Consider the following 17,140-nt stretch of genomic DNA (forward strand, 5'->3'; position numbering starts at 1 on the left):
AAAAGCCTTAGGCCCATATTTATACTTTTTTAGCGTCGCATTTGCGTCATTTTTTTACGCAACAGCGGCACAAACTTACAAAATACAATTGTATTTTGTAATTTTGCGCCATTTTTGCATCAAAAAGCGGCGCAAATGCGGCACAAAAAAAGTATAAATATGGGCCTAAGACGGATTTGGGGACTCCTTGAAGGAGGCATGGGATGCAACAGCTTGAGGTATGCCCCTGATGTGAGGTCACGGTGTATAAATGAGAGAGTAGAAGGAAGGTATTAGATGAGAAAAAGAAGATTTTCACCACAGAAAATTGAGTCAACCCCTTGAGATAGGTGTCCGACCATCAGTAAATAGCAGATGTGGTATTGGCCTGTAGTTCATTAGAGGGAAAAAGGAGGTTGATTAGCAGAATGAGCCACAAATAGGAAGTGGTAAGAGGAGAGGATTTAGTAGTAGGGTGCAGGCATATGATAGCAGGCTAGACCCATGTACAGTCAATGTCTAGCAGGACAAGGTTCTGTAACATATAGGGAACTCTACGTGATATACAGGAAGCTATAGTAATAAACATGCTCAGATGAATACCAAAATCTCCCCATCTGTCTGAAGGGGTTTTTCATATCAAAGTACAGTGACAGGTTTTGGACACACTTCAGATATCTGTGTTGAGGGTTTTGCTTAGATCACTCCAGGTTTATTGGAAATATTAATGAATATAAACATCTGGCAGATGGCTCTAGATTGCAATCACCTTACAGTTACCCTCCCTTTTATGAGAGAATTATAAAAAGAGCTCTAGAATTTCTTTAGATATCTGTTGAACATTCACCTATAATTGGCAACACTTTACCCCCACACACACACTCTTCCACAAGCCATCCATTTTCTACTAAGAGTAAGGACTACATGTTAAGTCCTTTATACTTTGCCTTTTATTTTTGCTTTGTTGCATTTTACACACAGCAAGAACATGTATTGTACATGCTTAGAAGTGACACACATGACTCCACAAGGCAGACTGAGTGCATTAAATAAATATAAATTTTATTAAAAACACCCACATCTCAGCATTATCAGGAATGATATAATAATAAACAGCTTTCAAATAACCTGCGATCATTACATTACAATACTTACATTATTTATAACCATCTTCAGATTTTACAGACATACCAATATGTGAATGGAGAGAAATGAACAGAAACTGAAGTAAAAAAAAGGTAGAACAAAAGCAAAGAAAATGCACACAGAAATTCATTATCGTAGTGTCGAACTGCTAATCTTCCTACACAAGGTAACTACTAGCTTTAGAAGTGAGCCGTGCACTATAAAGTACACAATCTCAGATGAACGAATCATTCAAGTAAAGTTGACACCACTCAGAAGCATCTTCAAGTATGGCTAGAGTCAACCTGGGCATCTTAAACAAGCAATGTTTTTTCAGCTTTCCATCCTTGCTAACTTAGGCCGAGTCCTGTACACCAGAAATTACAATTCTGTTATTTACATCATTGATATCACCTCCTAAGCTTCCCACCGTTTTCCAGCAGCTTGGCAAATGACTGTTTGGCCTGATACTCCAAATATTGGAATAAGGGTGGCATACTGAAGACACTGACTCAACCATTTGGGAATGGGGAAGCACCACAAAATAAAAAAGTCTACAAATCGTGCAGTTCCTAAAATGGGTGCTCCTGGTCGTAAAGATTTGTAACAGCACACAAATGAAAACTTAGTAAGACAGAAATGCTCACATCAATTCTATTTTCTGAAACAGGGTAAATATGAAAGATAAAAAAAGATCAGAATAAAAGTGTTTGTCCAATAAAACTCAAGGGCTTCTTAACATAATTTCTTGTTTTTAATGCTGGGGAAGATTAAAAGGAGGGTCTTAAAACGTCTTACTATTATTATCTAAATATTGCACAGCATAAAACCAGATTACGGAGGTCTAAAATAGATCTTGGAGATTTATAAAAGTCCCAAAACAACTGTACCTTTTAACAGCTAATAATCTTCTTAGCCAAATATAACTGGCTTCAAAAAGTCACTTGCCAAACCCCTGGCCTTACAATTTTGCTTTTCACCATCTCAGCACACACTACACTTCACACACTTTATAATTACAATGAAAAAAACTAACATATTTACAAGGTGAGCTTGAGTTACAAATCACATTACATTTAGAAGTGTAATCAATACAGGGATATGAGGTGGGCAGCCGAAGCCTTCAAAACTGAAAAACAGCATGAACCTAGAAGGGCCTTCACAAACACAGGCAACATATTGGCATAAGGAAATCGTGAGCTGAGACATCCCTGATTTTTTTTTAAACAAAAGACTGAAGTTCAAGTTATACTTGCTAAAATATCAAGTACAGACAAGGGGCAGGGTGGGTGCATGTGTTTTTCTCTCTTATTTTGTACAAAGTCTGTTTCGACAACAGTGATGGTATACAAGGTTATAAACTTTCACTCTTAGTTTAATATCCTATTGCCAAACTAGTGCTGAGGTATATGACAAGTAGGAACATCCCTCAAACCTGTTACGGATCCTTAGCTCACATTTTGACATTTTGTAGCAGGTTGAGTAGCACCATCATGACATGAAATCAGCTTAAAACCCTAATAGGATTCTTTTTTTTTTTACAGTACTAAAATACTAACGCATTGTGTTACAAAACTTTTGTTTACAATTTTAATTTACTGTACAGGTTTATTTTTTTATTTTATTTTTACTACAAATTCATGATTTTAAATCTCTACAGCAATCCAGCTGCCTGTTTGTTTCCAAAGGTTCATCTTACAGAACTTGTCACGTTTCGTTCTTATGGTGTGTGAATCGGTCTGTTTGAAAAGACGATGCCTGCGCAGAAAGTCTGCATGCACCACAATGCATGTGATGATGTCTACCACATGAACAATTTGCCATTTAGTTCTGAACAGACTGTGCTTCATAAAACACAGAAAATCCGAAAATTAACTCCTCCAATAGTAGCTTAAAACATGCTGTTAAGAGTTACCGGCAGTAAACATGAAGTCCTATCTTTACAACTGTAGGCACTGAAGCACTAAATTTGTATTATGATATAAAGTAGTTAAAATTCCGTGTGAGAAGAGCACCAGAAATTGCATGCATTGTGTATGAATGTATCCCCTTGCACCCAGAAAGCAGATAAAGGATCTACAAACTCCCTACAAAGGTAAGGTCAAGATAATGTACTGAAGTGCATTTTTGGCAAAATAAAATATTATTTTTCTGTTGCCTTTAGAAAAGTAGCATATTTTCATGACTGGTAACCCAGTTGTAGACGGAGAGATTTGTTTTTGGAACAACACTAGCAAACAATTTCCAACTGCTTTCGAGAAAACATACTGGGTGAAAGAAATGTTCGTGAGGTCTTTGCAATTTAATCTTAAAATTAAAAAGCTTGCAAGAAGTGTTGTAAAGCACCAAGTTGTATTCAGCCCAACAGATGAAATGGTGGGTCGAACACATTCAACTGTCATTTTTTGAACATTTTCTTACTGCACAAAGTGCATTAAAAATAAAATTATAAAATGCACACAAAAGTAAATTCTATGGGTGCCACACAGCCAGATGCCATGAGTGATGTCTCATGATATGGTTAAGATCAAGTATTAACCATCAGCACCAAGAGAAGTTATTAGTCAAGACGTCACCCGTAGCTGGCTGAGGCAGAAAGAACATGTCAAGTTCACTTCATAGTCCTCTTACCCACCCAGCACTGGGCAGCCTCTAACATACCATCAGGCATCACTCACTGTTCCTAAAGGTTCTACTACTGGCATGATGTAGCATCTCTAAAACAACAATTTTCTGATTCACTAAATCTTAAAATATACAGAGTAGGTCAAAAATGTTAATGGCCCTTACTGTGGTAGGGCACACATACGGAGAACTAATCATTGTAAAATATCACCAAGGCATTTTATGTTCCAATCTGTAATAAAGACACATGTATTTTTATGATAGCACCATTCGGTAAGACTACTCGAATTAATGTTTGTTGTTCGATTATTATGTTTGAAGAGTCCTGTATTATTAAATAAGCCAATAAATTAGATTAAAGATAAAAACTGTATGTCAAAAAGCCACAATTCCAGTAATTCGTCCAACAATTTAGCACCAGATTTGATTTCTTCTTTTAAGATTCCTGATGTCCTAACACTGCAGTACATGTTGCCCTTACTTAGAAGATGTAATATTTTTGAAAGCAGTCACGGGTGTGTTAAGTAATAGGAAAACACGTTTTGCAAAGTTCTTTTCCAGTGTTACTTAGCTTGTAATATTGAACACCAGGATAGGACACTTTGATCATGTTACCTACGGACTCTACAACCAGTTGTACAATGGTGGAAATAGGACTGCTGAAATACACCTCTTATGAATGTGTTTTTATGATGAGACTCCTCCACTGACACGGTTCACAAAATACTGTCTTCTTTATTCCTCTGCTATTTGCTCCAAAGAAGAACTACTTTGCAAACAACCTGTGTTTTGCTGTACGAGGTAACAAACATCACTGATATACTAAATATACCTATTGTAAGGCCCTGTAACCCGTGTGAAGGCATATGGAGTTGAAGTGGAAATGGAGTTTGTGGTCTTCGACACTGTCCTTTGTAAGAGGGAATTGATAAAACGCATGTAAGTTTGTTCTGAGGCCTCTGGTTGCAGCATCTCAGCAGGCTCTCTCTTTACCTTTTTGGGGTAGATTTTTGGAGCCACGTAATCTGGGCCATACTTTTCACAGTCTTCCTCTTTTTCTCTAGCCTTTTCAGCCATCTTAGCCTCCCACAGAGCCAGACCATGTTTTGGTTCGTTCATGCTCTTGTGCTGGTAAAATACAAGGGATATTCGAGTGGGATGGTGTCTGTTGGGGTTTTTCAAGGGTGTTGTCGCATGGAGCTCCCTCTTTGCACACTCAATCAGAATGGATCCATGCGTTGGTGCTACAGCTACACCGCCAATGTCCGAATCCAGAAAACTTTGCTCACTGTCTGACCAAACACCTTCTAGTTCGTCCTGCACATGTGTCTGGGTTTTTGTAGGAGTTTGTGGTGTATTATCATGAATATTAGCACCGTTAGTTCTGTTTGTTCCGTCGTGGGAAGGTGTAGTCCTGTCATGGTTTAGAGCTGGAAGCATGTTAATATTACGGTTGTCAACCAGAGAATTAATGTTGTTTCCCTTATTCAGCATTGAATTTGGAGATCCACCATACATTGCAGAATGACCACTGTGAGTATGATAGGGGGATGAATGAGGAGTGTATTCACCATTTTTCTTAACAGTTGAGTAATCCACTGCTACGTCAGCATGATGGGAAGGATAAGGGCTATATGATCTTGCATGATGTACATTTGGTCCAGGCAGGCAGCCATTTAAAGAGTCCATGTGCATGTTTTGGTTTCCATAATTCAAGTACTTGTGACCGTACCTGTGCTGGTAGGGATTCGGAATTGGAGGCATATTTAGCTTAATCACAGGTTCTGGGCTCTGATACCTAAACATGTCTGTATGCTGAGAGTGTGAGGAGTAGCCCCCGCCATATGGTTGACACATCTCACTGGACAGACTTCCATTATAAGGGTAGGGAGAACATTGGCTGTTTTGATGTAATGGTCCAGAATATGGGCTCATGTGATTGGAAGCATTCATATAGGAGGTGGAAGAATGAGAAGGACTGCTATAGATGTTTACAGGGTTTGATCCGCCATAAGGATCAGATGAATTTGAGGAGCTTTGGTAAGTCTCAGTCGGAGGGGGATGTTTCATGTAGCGGGCTGTAGAATCTGTACCTGGGTAAGTGCTGACAGATGGGGAGTTTCTAGGAGGCTTTTGCTGCTGCTCTTGCGTGGATGATCCAGAAAGCCGTAAAAGTTCTGCATTTGTTTGTTAAAAAAAAAAAAGAAAAAAGGGGGATAAAAGTTACAATCCTTCTAAACAAATCAGACTGGTCCAATATCTTAAAATATATTAACAAGTAACAAAAATTAATTGTGGCAACATATGTCCGATGTTTCTATTGTTGGCCTTTGGAACATATTAAGAAATCACTAGAAGTAAGTATAATAGTGGGGCACATCATTTAATAACCAAAGCATTCTTACCTTTAGCACTTAAAATGGTGAGTCGCTGATATGAGAAATGGACCTTCTAAGTAAATATTAGAAGGAGGTCAAAGGTAAACGAGAATACTGTACATTCTGTCACCTAACTGAAAATTGCTTACTAGATTATGACCTGGACAGTTGTCACAACATCTATATATGTAATTTGTTTTCTGTGTTTTCTTGATTTGTCAAAACTCAGACATGCATCCTTTTTGATCTGCCTACAGCTCTTTTGCAAAGCCTGGATAGTTTAAAGGCATTTGATTTATGAATGTTATAGCCACCCAAAAGCAAATGGATGTGCTCAAAAATTATTTTCAGTGTACTGAATATCAATGTGTCTTCTAAACATTCTTGAGAAAAACAAAAAAATAAAGGCGGAAAGTTTTCAGTAATGCCAGACACTAGTAATTACTCCAAGCATCATTTCAATGTATTAGTTTTGTGCTCTCAATGCCACTAAAGACCATCCTAATGCAAATGAACCTTGGCCCTTCTCCACTATGACCAGTCAAACCCAAACTGCAGTTTGAGCAAAAAAAAAGAAATTGTTACTTACCCAGCAAGCATCTGTTTGTGGTATGTAGTGCTGTAGATTCACATGCTCTGCATACTCCTGCCACTTAGTGTTGGGTCTGGAGTGTTGCAAATAGTTTTTTCTTCGAAGAAGCATTTTTCTGAGTCAGGGGATGGAGGGACTCCTCCTTCTCAGTAACCCTGTGCATGGACATCAACTCCTTTGTTAGATTGATTTTCTGCAGGCGGGTGAGAGAAGGAGTGTAGAGGAAGAGTAGAGAAAGAGATGTCTATGCAAATGTAACTACATATGTAAAAGTATATACAAATAGAAAGTAACTGGAATGGACACAGGTGTTCGGGGAGGAGGGAAGGTGCATGTGAATCTACAGCGCTACATGGCACGAACAGATGCTTACTGGGTAAGTAACATTTTCCATTCAATGGAATCTGTGGCTGTAGATACACATGCTCTCCATAGACTATAAAGCAGTCCTCCCATGAAAGTGGTGGCTAGCCTGTGGGAGTTGTAGTTGAGTGGAAAAGTGTTCGTAGCACAGCTTGACCTACATTAGCTTGCTGATGTGCTAGAATTTCCACACAGTAATGCTTTGTAAATGTAAATGGTGTAGACCACGTAGCTGCCTTACAAATGTCAGTTATAGGTATGCTTCCAAGGAAATCCATAGAAGCTCCTTTTTCCAATTGGAATGTGCTCTAGGTGTAACAGGTAACTATCTCCTTGCTTTACCATAGCAATTTTGTATACATTTTACTATCCATCTAGCTATGCTGTTTTTGGATTTTGGACTTCCTTTGTGAGGTATGAAAAAGCTACAAGAGCTGTTTGGTTTTCCTAATATCTATGGTTCTGTCAATGCTAAACATAAGTCCTTGTTTAACATCTTGAGTGTGTACAGCTCTTTCTGAAACTGAGTCAAGCTGCGGAAATAAGACTGATAGCTCAATGATATGAATTTGGGAAACCATTTTAGGAAGGAACTTCGGATTTGTGCGAAGGACCACCTTGTCTCTATGAATCTGGAAGAAAGGTTCTTCCAAGGTTAGTACGTGAAGCTCACTAATTCGTCTGAGTGATGTGATAGCGACTAAAAGTGAAGCTTTCCAAGAAAGATACTGAAGAGGGCATGAATGAAGTGGCTCAAAAAGATGGCCCATGAGCCTGGTAAGCACAATACTGATGTTCTAGGATGGTACAGGAGGCACTCTAGGTGGAATAAACCTTTTAAGGCCTTCTATGAAATCTTTGATGGCAAGGATTCTGAACAAGGAAATATGTTGTCTTTTCTGTGGATATGCAGCTATAGCTGTGAGATGTAAGCAATTGGAAGTGTAAGCTAAATGTGCTTTCTGTAAATAAATGTGGCAAATAACAAACAATGTCTTGGACAGTAGCTTTCATGGGACTAATACATTTGGGTTGGCAGTAGCATATGAAACATTTCTATTTTGTGGCATAACATGCTCTGGTTGTAGGCCTATGAGCTTCCCTGAGAATCTCCATACATTCCGCAGGCACTCCTAAGTAACCAAACTCTGGCTTCAGAAACCATATTGCAAGGTTGAGTGACTTTTGGTCTGGATGTTTGATCTGTCCTTGATTTTGAGTGAGAAGTTCCAGCCTGTTGGTGAGCTTCTTGCTCCAGAAGTGTGGTGAACTATGGCTGACGCGCCCACGTAGGAGCGGCAAGTATCCTGGTGAGAGAGGTCTGCCTGATCCGCCAAACCGGAAATGGAATGAGGGGGAGAGGTGGAAAAGCATAAGCAAATATCCCTGACCAGTTCACCATACAGCGTTGCCCTTGGATAGAGGGTGTGGGTGCCTGGAGGCGCAGCTTGGGGATTTCACGTTTTCTGCTGTGGTGAAATGGTCTTTCTGAGGAGTTCCCCACTTTAAAAATTATTTTTGAAGGTCTTGCAGGTGGAGTTCCCATTCGTGGATATTTTGCTGCATTCTGCTGAGCAGGTCTGCAAAGTTGTTCGTTCCAGGGAGATACTCTGCCACCAGGTGAATGTGGGGGTGCAGAGCCCACTTCCATATTGTCTGAGAGAGTTGTGACACTGGGACGACCATGTCCCACCTTCTTTCTGTAAGTAACACTGGCTGTCATGTTGGCCGTGCAGACTAAGACGACTTTGCGAGATAGGTGAGGAATAAATGCTTTCAGGGTTAGAAATACTGCCTGAAGTTCGAGGTAATTGATATGTAGGGATTGGGGCCTGAGATCCCAAAGGCCCTGTACTGTGAGGTCTTGAAGGTGAGCACCCCAACCCATCAGTGGTGTATCTGTGGTCAGAATGACTGGCGGCACAGGGTCCAGAAAAGGCTGCCCTTTCAACAAGTTGGTGGTGTTCCACCATTGCCGAGAGCAGTGAGCAATGGCGGTCTAACAACACTAGGTCTTCCAGGTGACCCTGTGACTGAGACCAATGACGAGACAGGCACTGCTGTAGAGGGTGCATGTGGAGTCCAGCATGGGGAACGATGGCAGTGCAGGAGGCCATCATCCCTAATAGGCGCATGACAGTCCTGAATGTGCATGTACAATTCTCCTGAAGCTGGGGGAGAAGAGACTGAAAACGGTGAATTTGAGCCGGATTGGGGTATGCTAGTCCCAACTCTGCATTGAGAATAGCTCCTTGATAGGGCTCTATCTGAAGAGGTTGTAGATTGGATTTGACAAAGTTGATTGTGAATCCCAGTGTGCGAAGAATGTCCACTGTCATCTGAGCGTGATATTAGCACTGTGGTAGTGGGCTGACCTTGATGAGCCAGTTGTATAGGTAAGGGAGCACGTGTATGTTTTGCTTTTGAGGTGGTGGGAGACTACTGCTAAGCACTTTGTGAAGATTCTGGGAGCAGTCGTGACTCTGAAAGGCAGGACTTTGAACTGGTAATGTTTGCCTGCAGCTATAAATCTTAGGTATTTTTGATGCGCTGAGTGAATGGGGATATGAAAGAAGGCATATTTTAGATCTAGGGCTGTCATAAAGTCGCCTTGTTGTAGAAGTGGAATAATGTCTTGAAGAGTAACCAGGTTTAATGGTCTGAGGTCCAGAAGAGGCCTGAGAGAGCCATCCTTTTTGGGAATGAAGAAGTATAGGGAGTATACTCCTGATCCCTAGTGTTGTAAGGGGACAGGCTTGATGGCCCCTTTGAAAAGAAGGGACTGAACCTTGTTTGAGAACTGTGAGGTGCTCATGGGATAGTCCGAGTGCAAGGGGAAATGTTTGGAGAAGTACTAATGAGCTCCAGACAATAACCATGTTGGATAATGGAAAGGACCCTTTGGTCCATGGTGATGTTGTCCCATTCTGTATGAAAATGTTGAAGTTGTCTCCGACAGGTGTGGAGTGGGTGGGGGAAAAGACAAAGGTGGTCACTGCTTTGCAGTGGAGGTAGAGCTGTAGGAGATAGTGCTCTTACCTTGGCCCTTGTTATTATTACCGCTGTAGGACCCCCTAAAGAAACCCCAAGAATAGGAGGGTGAAGGTTTTCTAGTTTGGGAGATAGACGCCTCTGAGGTTGTGGCTCTGTAACAACCTCTAAAAGTGGGGCAACGAAAAGTGCCCCTTTGTGTGGTGGACTGTAAAGTACCCATGGCCTTTGCTGTGCCAGTGTCTTTTTTCAGCTTCTCAAGGGTGGAATCAACTTGAAGGTCAAAAAGCTTCTCCTTACCAAAGGGTATGTTAAGCACTGCTTGCTGGACCTCTGATTTAAACCCAGAGCATCAGTGCCTCCTTAGCAATACACTGGTGTTAATGCCACATGAAGCTGTATATGCGTTTCTAGGTCACAGCGAATGGAGTTATTTGTAATGGAATGCAAGTGAGTTGGTGATATGCCAATGGTTAGCTGCCTGTGCCGCCACTCTCTGGCAGCAGTATATATCTTCTTACTCTCCTTGTCATGAAGAGGAGAGTCCCCTGTGGCCTGACTATTAGCTTGTTTTCGTGCAGTGGTGGCTACTATAGAATCTGGAGGGTTCTGTGACCTGATGTAGACCGGCTCTGTGGGAGAAGGCTTATATTTTTTATCTACCCTAGGGATAATAACCCGGGAGACAGGTTCTTTAGAAATTTCATCGGCGTGGCAGAGCATAGGGAGAAACTGAATATCCCTATGGGTGAATGTAAGGATATCGAACAGGAAGTCCTGTTCGATGGGGTCCTTGTGCAACTCTACAGTGTGGAAGACGGCTACCCTTGCCATTACCTGCTGGTAGAATGTACTATCCTCTGGTGGGGAGGGTCTTGCGGGGTACAAATCTGGGATTGGTGATTGGGATCAGGGTCATATGTGTCCTGTGGATCTGGGTCCTGTTGTGTCCCATCCAAATCTTCCCCAGCTTATACAGGGGATCCCAAAAGTGTAAAATATCTTGCAGTAGATGAGGCATTTGAATGAGGAGGGGAGGGAGATGGAACAGTAGCAGTGGGTGGAGGAGGAAGAGGTGGAGAAGGCTTGTGAGATGTGGCGGTAGCCTTGACCTTGGTAACCTTCTTTGGAGGTGAAGTGTCCAAGGCCTACTGGAAGGACAGTTTCCTCTTGAAAAGTACAGGGGAGAGGAGCGGGAATGCGCCCTGTACCCTCCTGGATATGAAAGCAGCCCTGGCGAACATCATCTAGAGTCTTGTGCGCCATCTCCAACCGATGAGCTCTTCAGGCCCGAAGGGTCATCTTTGACCAGAAGGATTTGCAAGCATCACAGGTAGCTTCCTGGTGATCAGGGGAGAGGCACAAGTTACACTCCAGATGATGGTCAATGTGGGGAAATTTTGCGTGGCATCAAGGACAGAAATGAAACGGCATTTATTCCTTCAGTTCAGCATAATGGTTGGTGCAGCATGGTGAGGTAGGCCCGACAAGGGTGAGCACGACCCACAGGGCGCAAGGTCGGTGCGCAGACTGACGAGGGGAGGGGAACGGGAAGATAGAAATACACAATTGAGAAACAATACCATCTATAAAGAGAAGAAGGAAAGAAAAATTTCGAACCAGAGCGATTTGAAAGATGGAGCGAAGACACACATGCCCAAAGGCGACGGCGGAGAGAAAACAATCTAACAAAGGAGTCAATGCCCATGTGCAGTATCACAGAGAAGGTGCCACTCAACTTGGCTCGTGAAAAAATGCTTCCTAGAAGAAAAAAAACTTGCAACACTCAGGACCCAACACTAGATGGCAGGCGTATGCATAGCATGTGTATCTACAGCCACACATGCCATCAAACAGAAAGTTTAATTCAAGCATTTCACCAAACAGTTTTTAGGTCTCAGCTAATAGACAGTTGTAGCTGTTTGTAGGCAAGACATATATTTAAAGTGGACTTTGGGTCAGCCCCTTGTTAATAATTGGATAGCTTTGTTGTGTGTCTCACTTCCCTGCTCCTGATTCAGTAGTTTTCCTCCCTGTTTTTGTGTTTGTCCCACCCATGAGAATTTCGCTCTTGTAGTAATTTAAGAGGATTGTGTGCCCTGCTACTTATGTCGCTAGTCCTTGCTTCTTTGCAGTGCTTGCAAAAGCCTATTTCCTATTGATTTCCATATTTTCCTTAATCCCCCATTGGCCTCTTCTCCCCATTAGCCCACCCCCACCAAGAGGTCTCTTGCCCCCATCCCCTTGCTCACTTTTATTTATTTTACCTTTTCACTTTCTGCTGCCTTATCAACAGGCAGCCATTGGTTTTATGATCATTCTAACATGGCCCATCTGTGAATGGGTTTTAGTTTATTGTACCAAATCTCAAAGGTTGCCATGATAGATGGACGGGCATCCACAACAGCTATCTTTGAATCAGTGATAGCAATCTTAAGGCAGCATTTGTTAAAACATAAACAGATGCATTCAAAGATGCAGACCTGCCAATTCATACGGTTGCCACTGTGTGGCACCCAATATCAGCTCCCATCACACGGTCACATGGTGAGCTGATATCAAGCGGTGGCAGGGAGAACGAGGTGAAAACCACTCATTTTTGGAGGCTTTGAACTGCTGACATCCATTAATGGGTGTGAAAACACCCCGGAGTTCGGCAGCAGCCTCAGCAAGCTTTGTTTTCAAGGAGGGGGCTTGGGAGCAAGGTGGGGCAAAAGTGCTGCTTAGGTACTTCTTGGCACAAAGCCCCGCCCCCTCCACGGCCTTGCCCCCTCATCACGCGGTGAGATTTGTATTCAAGTTGGCAGGTCTGAAGATGACTTCTGTAGATGTGTGTGCATCTTCTGCAGCCACGTTTTATTGCATTCTGTTCTGTTTTACAAACCCGTTCCAAAGTGGTGCTACAGATGCACACACGCATTCATAGTGGCTATTCAAGAACAAAAACAGGGTTGGTAAAGCCAAACGTTTTCATTGCTGAGACACATTTGCTTTGCCAATAGTTGTCGTTTTTTTCTCAAGAACAAGGCCTAAGTGTGACAAGTATTCACCGACATGGTGCCAGTAGTTCCATTGTGCCTATGACTGAAGCTCCAGCTCATTGATGAGTCACGATATAGCTGAAGCTGGTCTGGATGTGATTGAGCTCTTTTTCAGAGGGGATGTTGCCAAGTGATTGCTCCTATTTGAGCAGGGCAAAGTCTGATTTGTATGATGTTAGTCCCAGTCTGCGTGGAGGAAAGGACAGCTATCCACAAATTTTATGTGAATGGCAGAAAAGTGTTTTCTCCCCAGAAACACACCTTTCCTGTGAAAAAAATGATAACGTAAGAATTACGTTTGCACAATATTTTTTTTAAATAAACAGGAAAGATTATGTGCTCACCCAAATGTTGGAAATGTACTCTGAGTAGTTTGGAAACCTGTTGATGCACATTTCTGACTTTTTTGTGAAGCACTCCTGGCTTCAGGTCAGGATTCTCCTTTACCCTGACATGTATTTTGTATTTGGCCCCAGCCTTGCGTCAGAACACTTGGGATACCTGTCGGTTATAGAGACTTACAGCTGGACTACTAGTATTGAAATGTTCTGGGTAATTGGCTGTTGCAAGCAAGATGAAAAATACATATGCAGGAGTTATATCTTGAGGCAGCTTTCTTCTGTTTTATGATAACTAGTGTCATATTTACCAGAGGCTACCTTGCAAAACTATTTCGACTGAACTTACTGGGTTTAGGTTGACAGACTGTAAACTGTCACGCACACATTAGCTTATTTAATATTTACTGGTTCGTAGGAACAGATTATGAAAACAGGGGAGGGGCTTCTTTCATCACTACCCTTTTCCTTTGTATGCGATCAAACATTCCACAAGGAGTTAGGTTTTTCACCTTTCCTCTTGTGGATATCTATATTGCTCTCTATAACAACCTATTTCTATCAACCCCCACCCCCTCCTTCGGGGACACGAAGGGTAGAGATTAAAGTATACGACTCATTTTAATGTGGTGAAAATAATTTGATTTTTTTTAATTTGCTCTCCCTTCAGGGAGTAGCCAGAAAATTAAAGTACCCCCCACTTTGAACCAAAGCTCTGATGGCATCAAATGAGCAAAGCAAGTGAGCCCGACCATCACAACAAAAGTTCCATTGTCTCTTTCAAGCATCTATCCATTCATCCTTTCAACACTTCTACTCACCTGCTGATAGCCACCATATTACCACTATGTTCTGTCATCCATTTATTATTTCATCCATCACTGTCTTTCACCATTCCATTCACACCCCCATCATTGATGCATGTATCCATACATACATACTCCCATAATGTATTATTTGACCTACTTGTCCATCAATAAAGCCTTTCATCCATCAGTTGATATTTTTGCCCATCCATAATTCATTCCATCCCCCTAGATTTCCATTTACTCCACCATCCTTCAACCCATCCATCTATCCATCCTCTCAAATATCCATTTGCTCTGCCACACTTTCACCCATCCTCTCAGATTTCCATTTACTCTGCCACCCTTTCACCCACCCACCCATTCACCCACTCATCTATTCATTCTTTCACCCATCAAATCCTTCACCCACCCTTTCATCCACTCTTTCACCCACTCAATTCATTTTTTCACCCTCCCATACTTTCACCCACTCGTCCATTCGCACAGCCATCCTTCTTTCCTTTTTCTATCAACCCATCTTTCTTTCTTTCTCACTTATATGGTTAATTACGAGCTTTTATAGGCACAGTTGCAGACAGAAGAGGCCCATCCACCTCCACTGTAGCTGCTAAAGCAGGCTCAAGATGCCCCTGCCCTTAATCTCCACTGATGTGCAAGCTTAAAAACCAACATACAGGATGCGGCTTTTTCAAGGTCAATCATACCCACATAAGTGTTTTAAATGGGCGCGCCTGATCAGCTTGTGATGCTCGTTACAAGTTTACTAGAGGTCTGCTCTTCCTCCATCAGCCCTACAAGAATTACAAGCGGAGATATGGCACTAAAATTATGTTTGCTGTTTTATGCCATAGTGCCGTGTTCTGTGAGCCCCAGGACCCAATTTTCTTATTCACAAAGGTAAATCTTTTGTAGACCTCTGAAAATATTGTAAAAGATTTTACCTTCTGGCTTATATGGGCGGGGGGCCTAAGAAAGTAAAATCAGACATTTCTGTGCCTTAATGATGCTGCACCATTATGACTATACAAATAACTGAATGTGCCACAACATGTACTGACACAATTCATCCTTGAATTTTGATGTTTTTTTGTACCAAACTAAAGAATATACTATCATAACATGCCTGCTAATTTGCAAGTATTTCCGAGGTTTAGAAGCCATTTTATTTATTGCCAATCACTTGGACTTATCTCTCCATCTTGCAGTAAACAGTCACATTTTAAAACTGGCACCGCATATGTCGATTTGAGGAACCAGATGAACCTCGTTTGTTTCCATTATTTTATCTTGTTTCAATTACTTCTCACTTTCTTTCTTATGAGCTGCTCCTACCTTCTGCATGTCAGTTGGTTTAGCTTAAAGTAACAATTTCGATCACATTTTTTGCTTCCATTTACTTGCATTGAGGAAAAAGTCTATAAATATATATGTGGGTAACCTAAAACATTCAGCATTATATTATCCAACATGATTTGGGTGGATGCTCTAGCCTGTAAAACCCGCCACTATCAATTATTGCTTTGCTTGCATGTCGGCTACTTTTGCATTAAATTCACAGGATATGTTTGAATTAACCGCATATTAGACTTTCAGGCCTCTGGTGCGGTGCTCTACCTTGGTGAGAGGTTAGTTTCAGGGTCAATACTGACCTTGTGGCACTGACAAAGCCTGGGGAGTCGACCTTGTTTTCAGGTCTGTGGCCCGAGGTGGCACCTGCTTCATCTTGAGGTATGCCTCAGATGCTTCCCAAAAGAGGGCTTTGGGTCCACCGGGATGCCAGATGGGGCCACCCTGTTCTTTTTGTTGTTGGGCAGTGCTACAAAAGATGCTGGGAGTCTCAGGGGAATTGTGCTGCTGTAATGTATTGTGAAGCCCACTGCCATTGTCTCTGGTTCTGGGGGCACAGGACATGACGGGAATCCCAGGACGTTTCACTGTGCATTACAGATAGGCAAAGATTTCAGACACCTTGTTAGTTGCTCCCAGTGGTATTTGAATTTACACCTAGCGCAAAATTGAAGTGTGTGTGTTCAATACTCTTGCTCTAAGTGCATTGCCAAAGATGCAAACCAAAAGAGATTAATGATTTTCAAAGGGTAGAGCTCCTTGTGCACAGTGTATCAAGGGATAACGGTCAGTGTCCGTCTGGGAAGGCATCCCAGGTATCACAGAGAAAACTCTTGATGGGCCCAGTGATATTTTCTGGTCATGGGGATCTAAGCACAAGTAGCTGGCACTGAAGAATCCAGCAATGAATATGTCTGTCCCGGACCTGCATACTGGAACATCTGAGTCTGAAGGTATAGGAAATCAATCTGAGGTGGAGCCCGTGCCTTAGAATATTGTGACCCAATGAAGGAGTCACAACAGGTCTCCTCAATGGAACATCTTCGAAAATAAACCAGGTGCAAATGTCCAGGCCCAACACTACAAGCCAGGAGCATGTAGAGCATGTGTACCTACAGCCCCACATCCTATGAAAATAAATATCCTAAATATATCCTGCTGCAAAGACATGTCATGTTTCACTAACGAGACTTAAACTTTAATTATCTGGTTATAATGTTGGACATATTCCAAGAAACATATTACAACAAATCTAGTTGTTACTTCCAGTCGCGGCTGGTGACTGGGCAAAGTGGCAGGGCGGAGGTGAACAAAATGATGAAAAGAAAATATTAAAAAAATTAAAACTTACCTTAAATGCACTTCCACTGCACTGCAGGCAGAGGCTCCCAGCCTGCGGCCAATCATGACATTGCTCAGAGCAGCGTTATGACTGGCTGGAGTGCCCTCGCTGGGCACTTAAAGGCAGACTGAGAGCCTGGGCCTGTTCTCTCCAACCTGGCAACACAGTGCTGCGCTAGAGAGAGTACAGTGCGCATGTGTGTTTGGCCGG

General features: G+C 42.0%; 1 protein-coding gene across 2 annotated transcripts in view; it reads right to left on the reverse strand.

Moving 5' to 3' along the window:
- Positions 1–1,015: 1,015 nt before the first annotated feature.
- Positions 1,016–17,140, reverse strand: part of TET2 (tet methylcytosine dioxygenase 2) — a 208,574-nt gene continuing 192,449 nt past the window's right edge. For both annotated transcript variants that reach the window (XM_069241407.1, XM_069241398.1), the window contains one exon: positions 1,016–5,906. In XM_069241407.1, the coding sequence (XP_069097508.1) occupies positions 4,552–5,906 (1,355 nt within the window). In that variant the 3' untranslated portion in view covers positions 1,016–4,551. The remainder of the gene's footprint in view (positions 5,907–17,140) is intronic.

The sequence above is a fragment of the Pleurodeles waltl genome, chromosome 1_2 (assembly GCF_031143425.1).
Source record: "Pleurodeles waltl isolate 20211129_DDA chromosome 1_2, aPleWal1.hap1.20221129, whole genome shotgun sequence".
In the NCBI taxonomy this organism is placed as follows: domain Eukaryota; kingdom Metazoa; phylum Chordata; class Amphibia; order Caudata; family Salamandridae; genus Pleurodeles; species Pleurodeles waltl.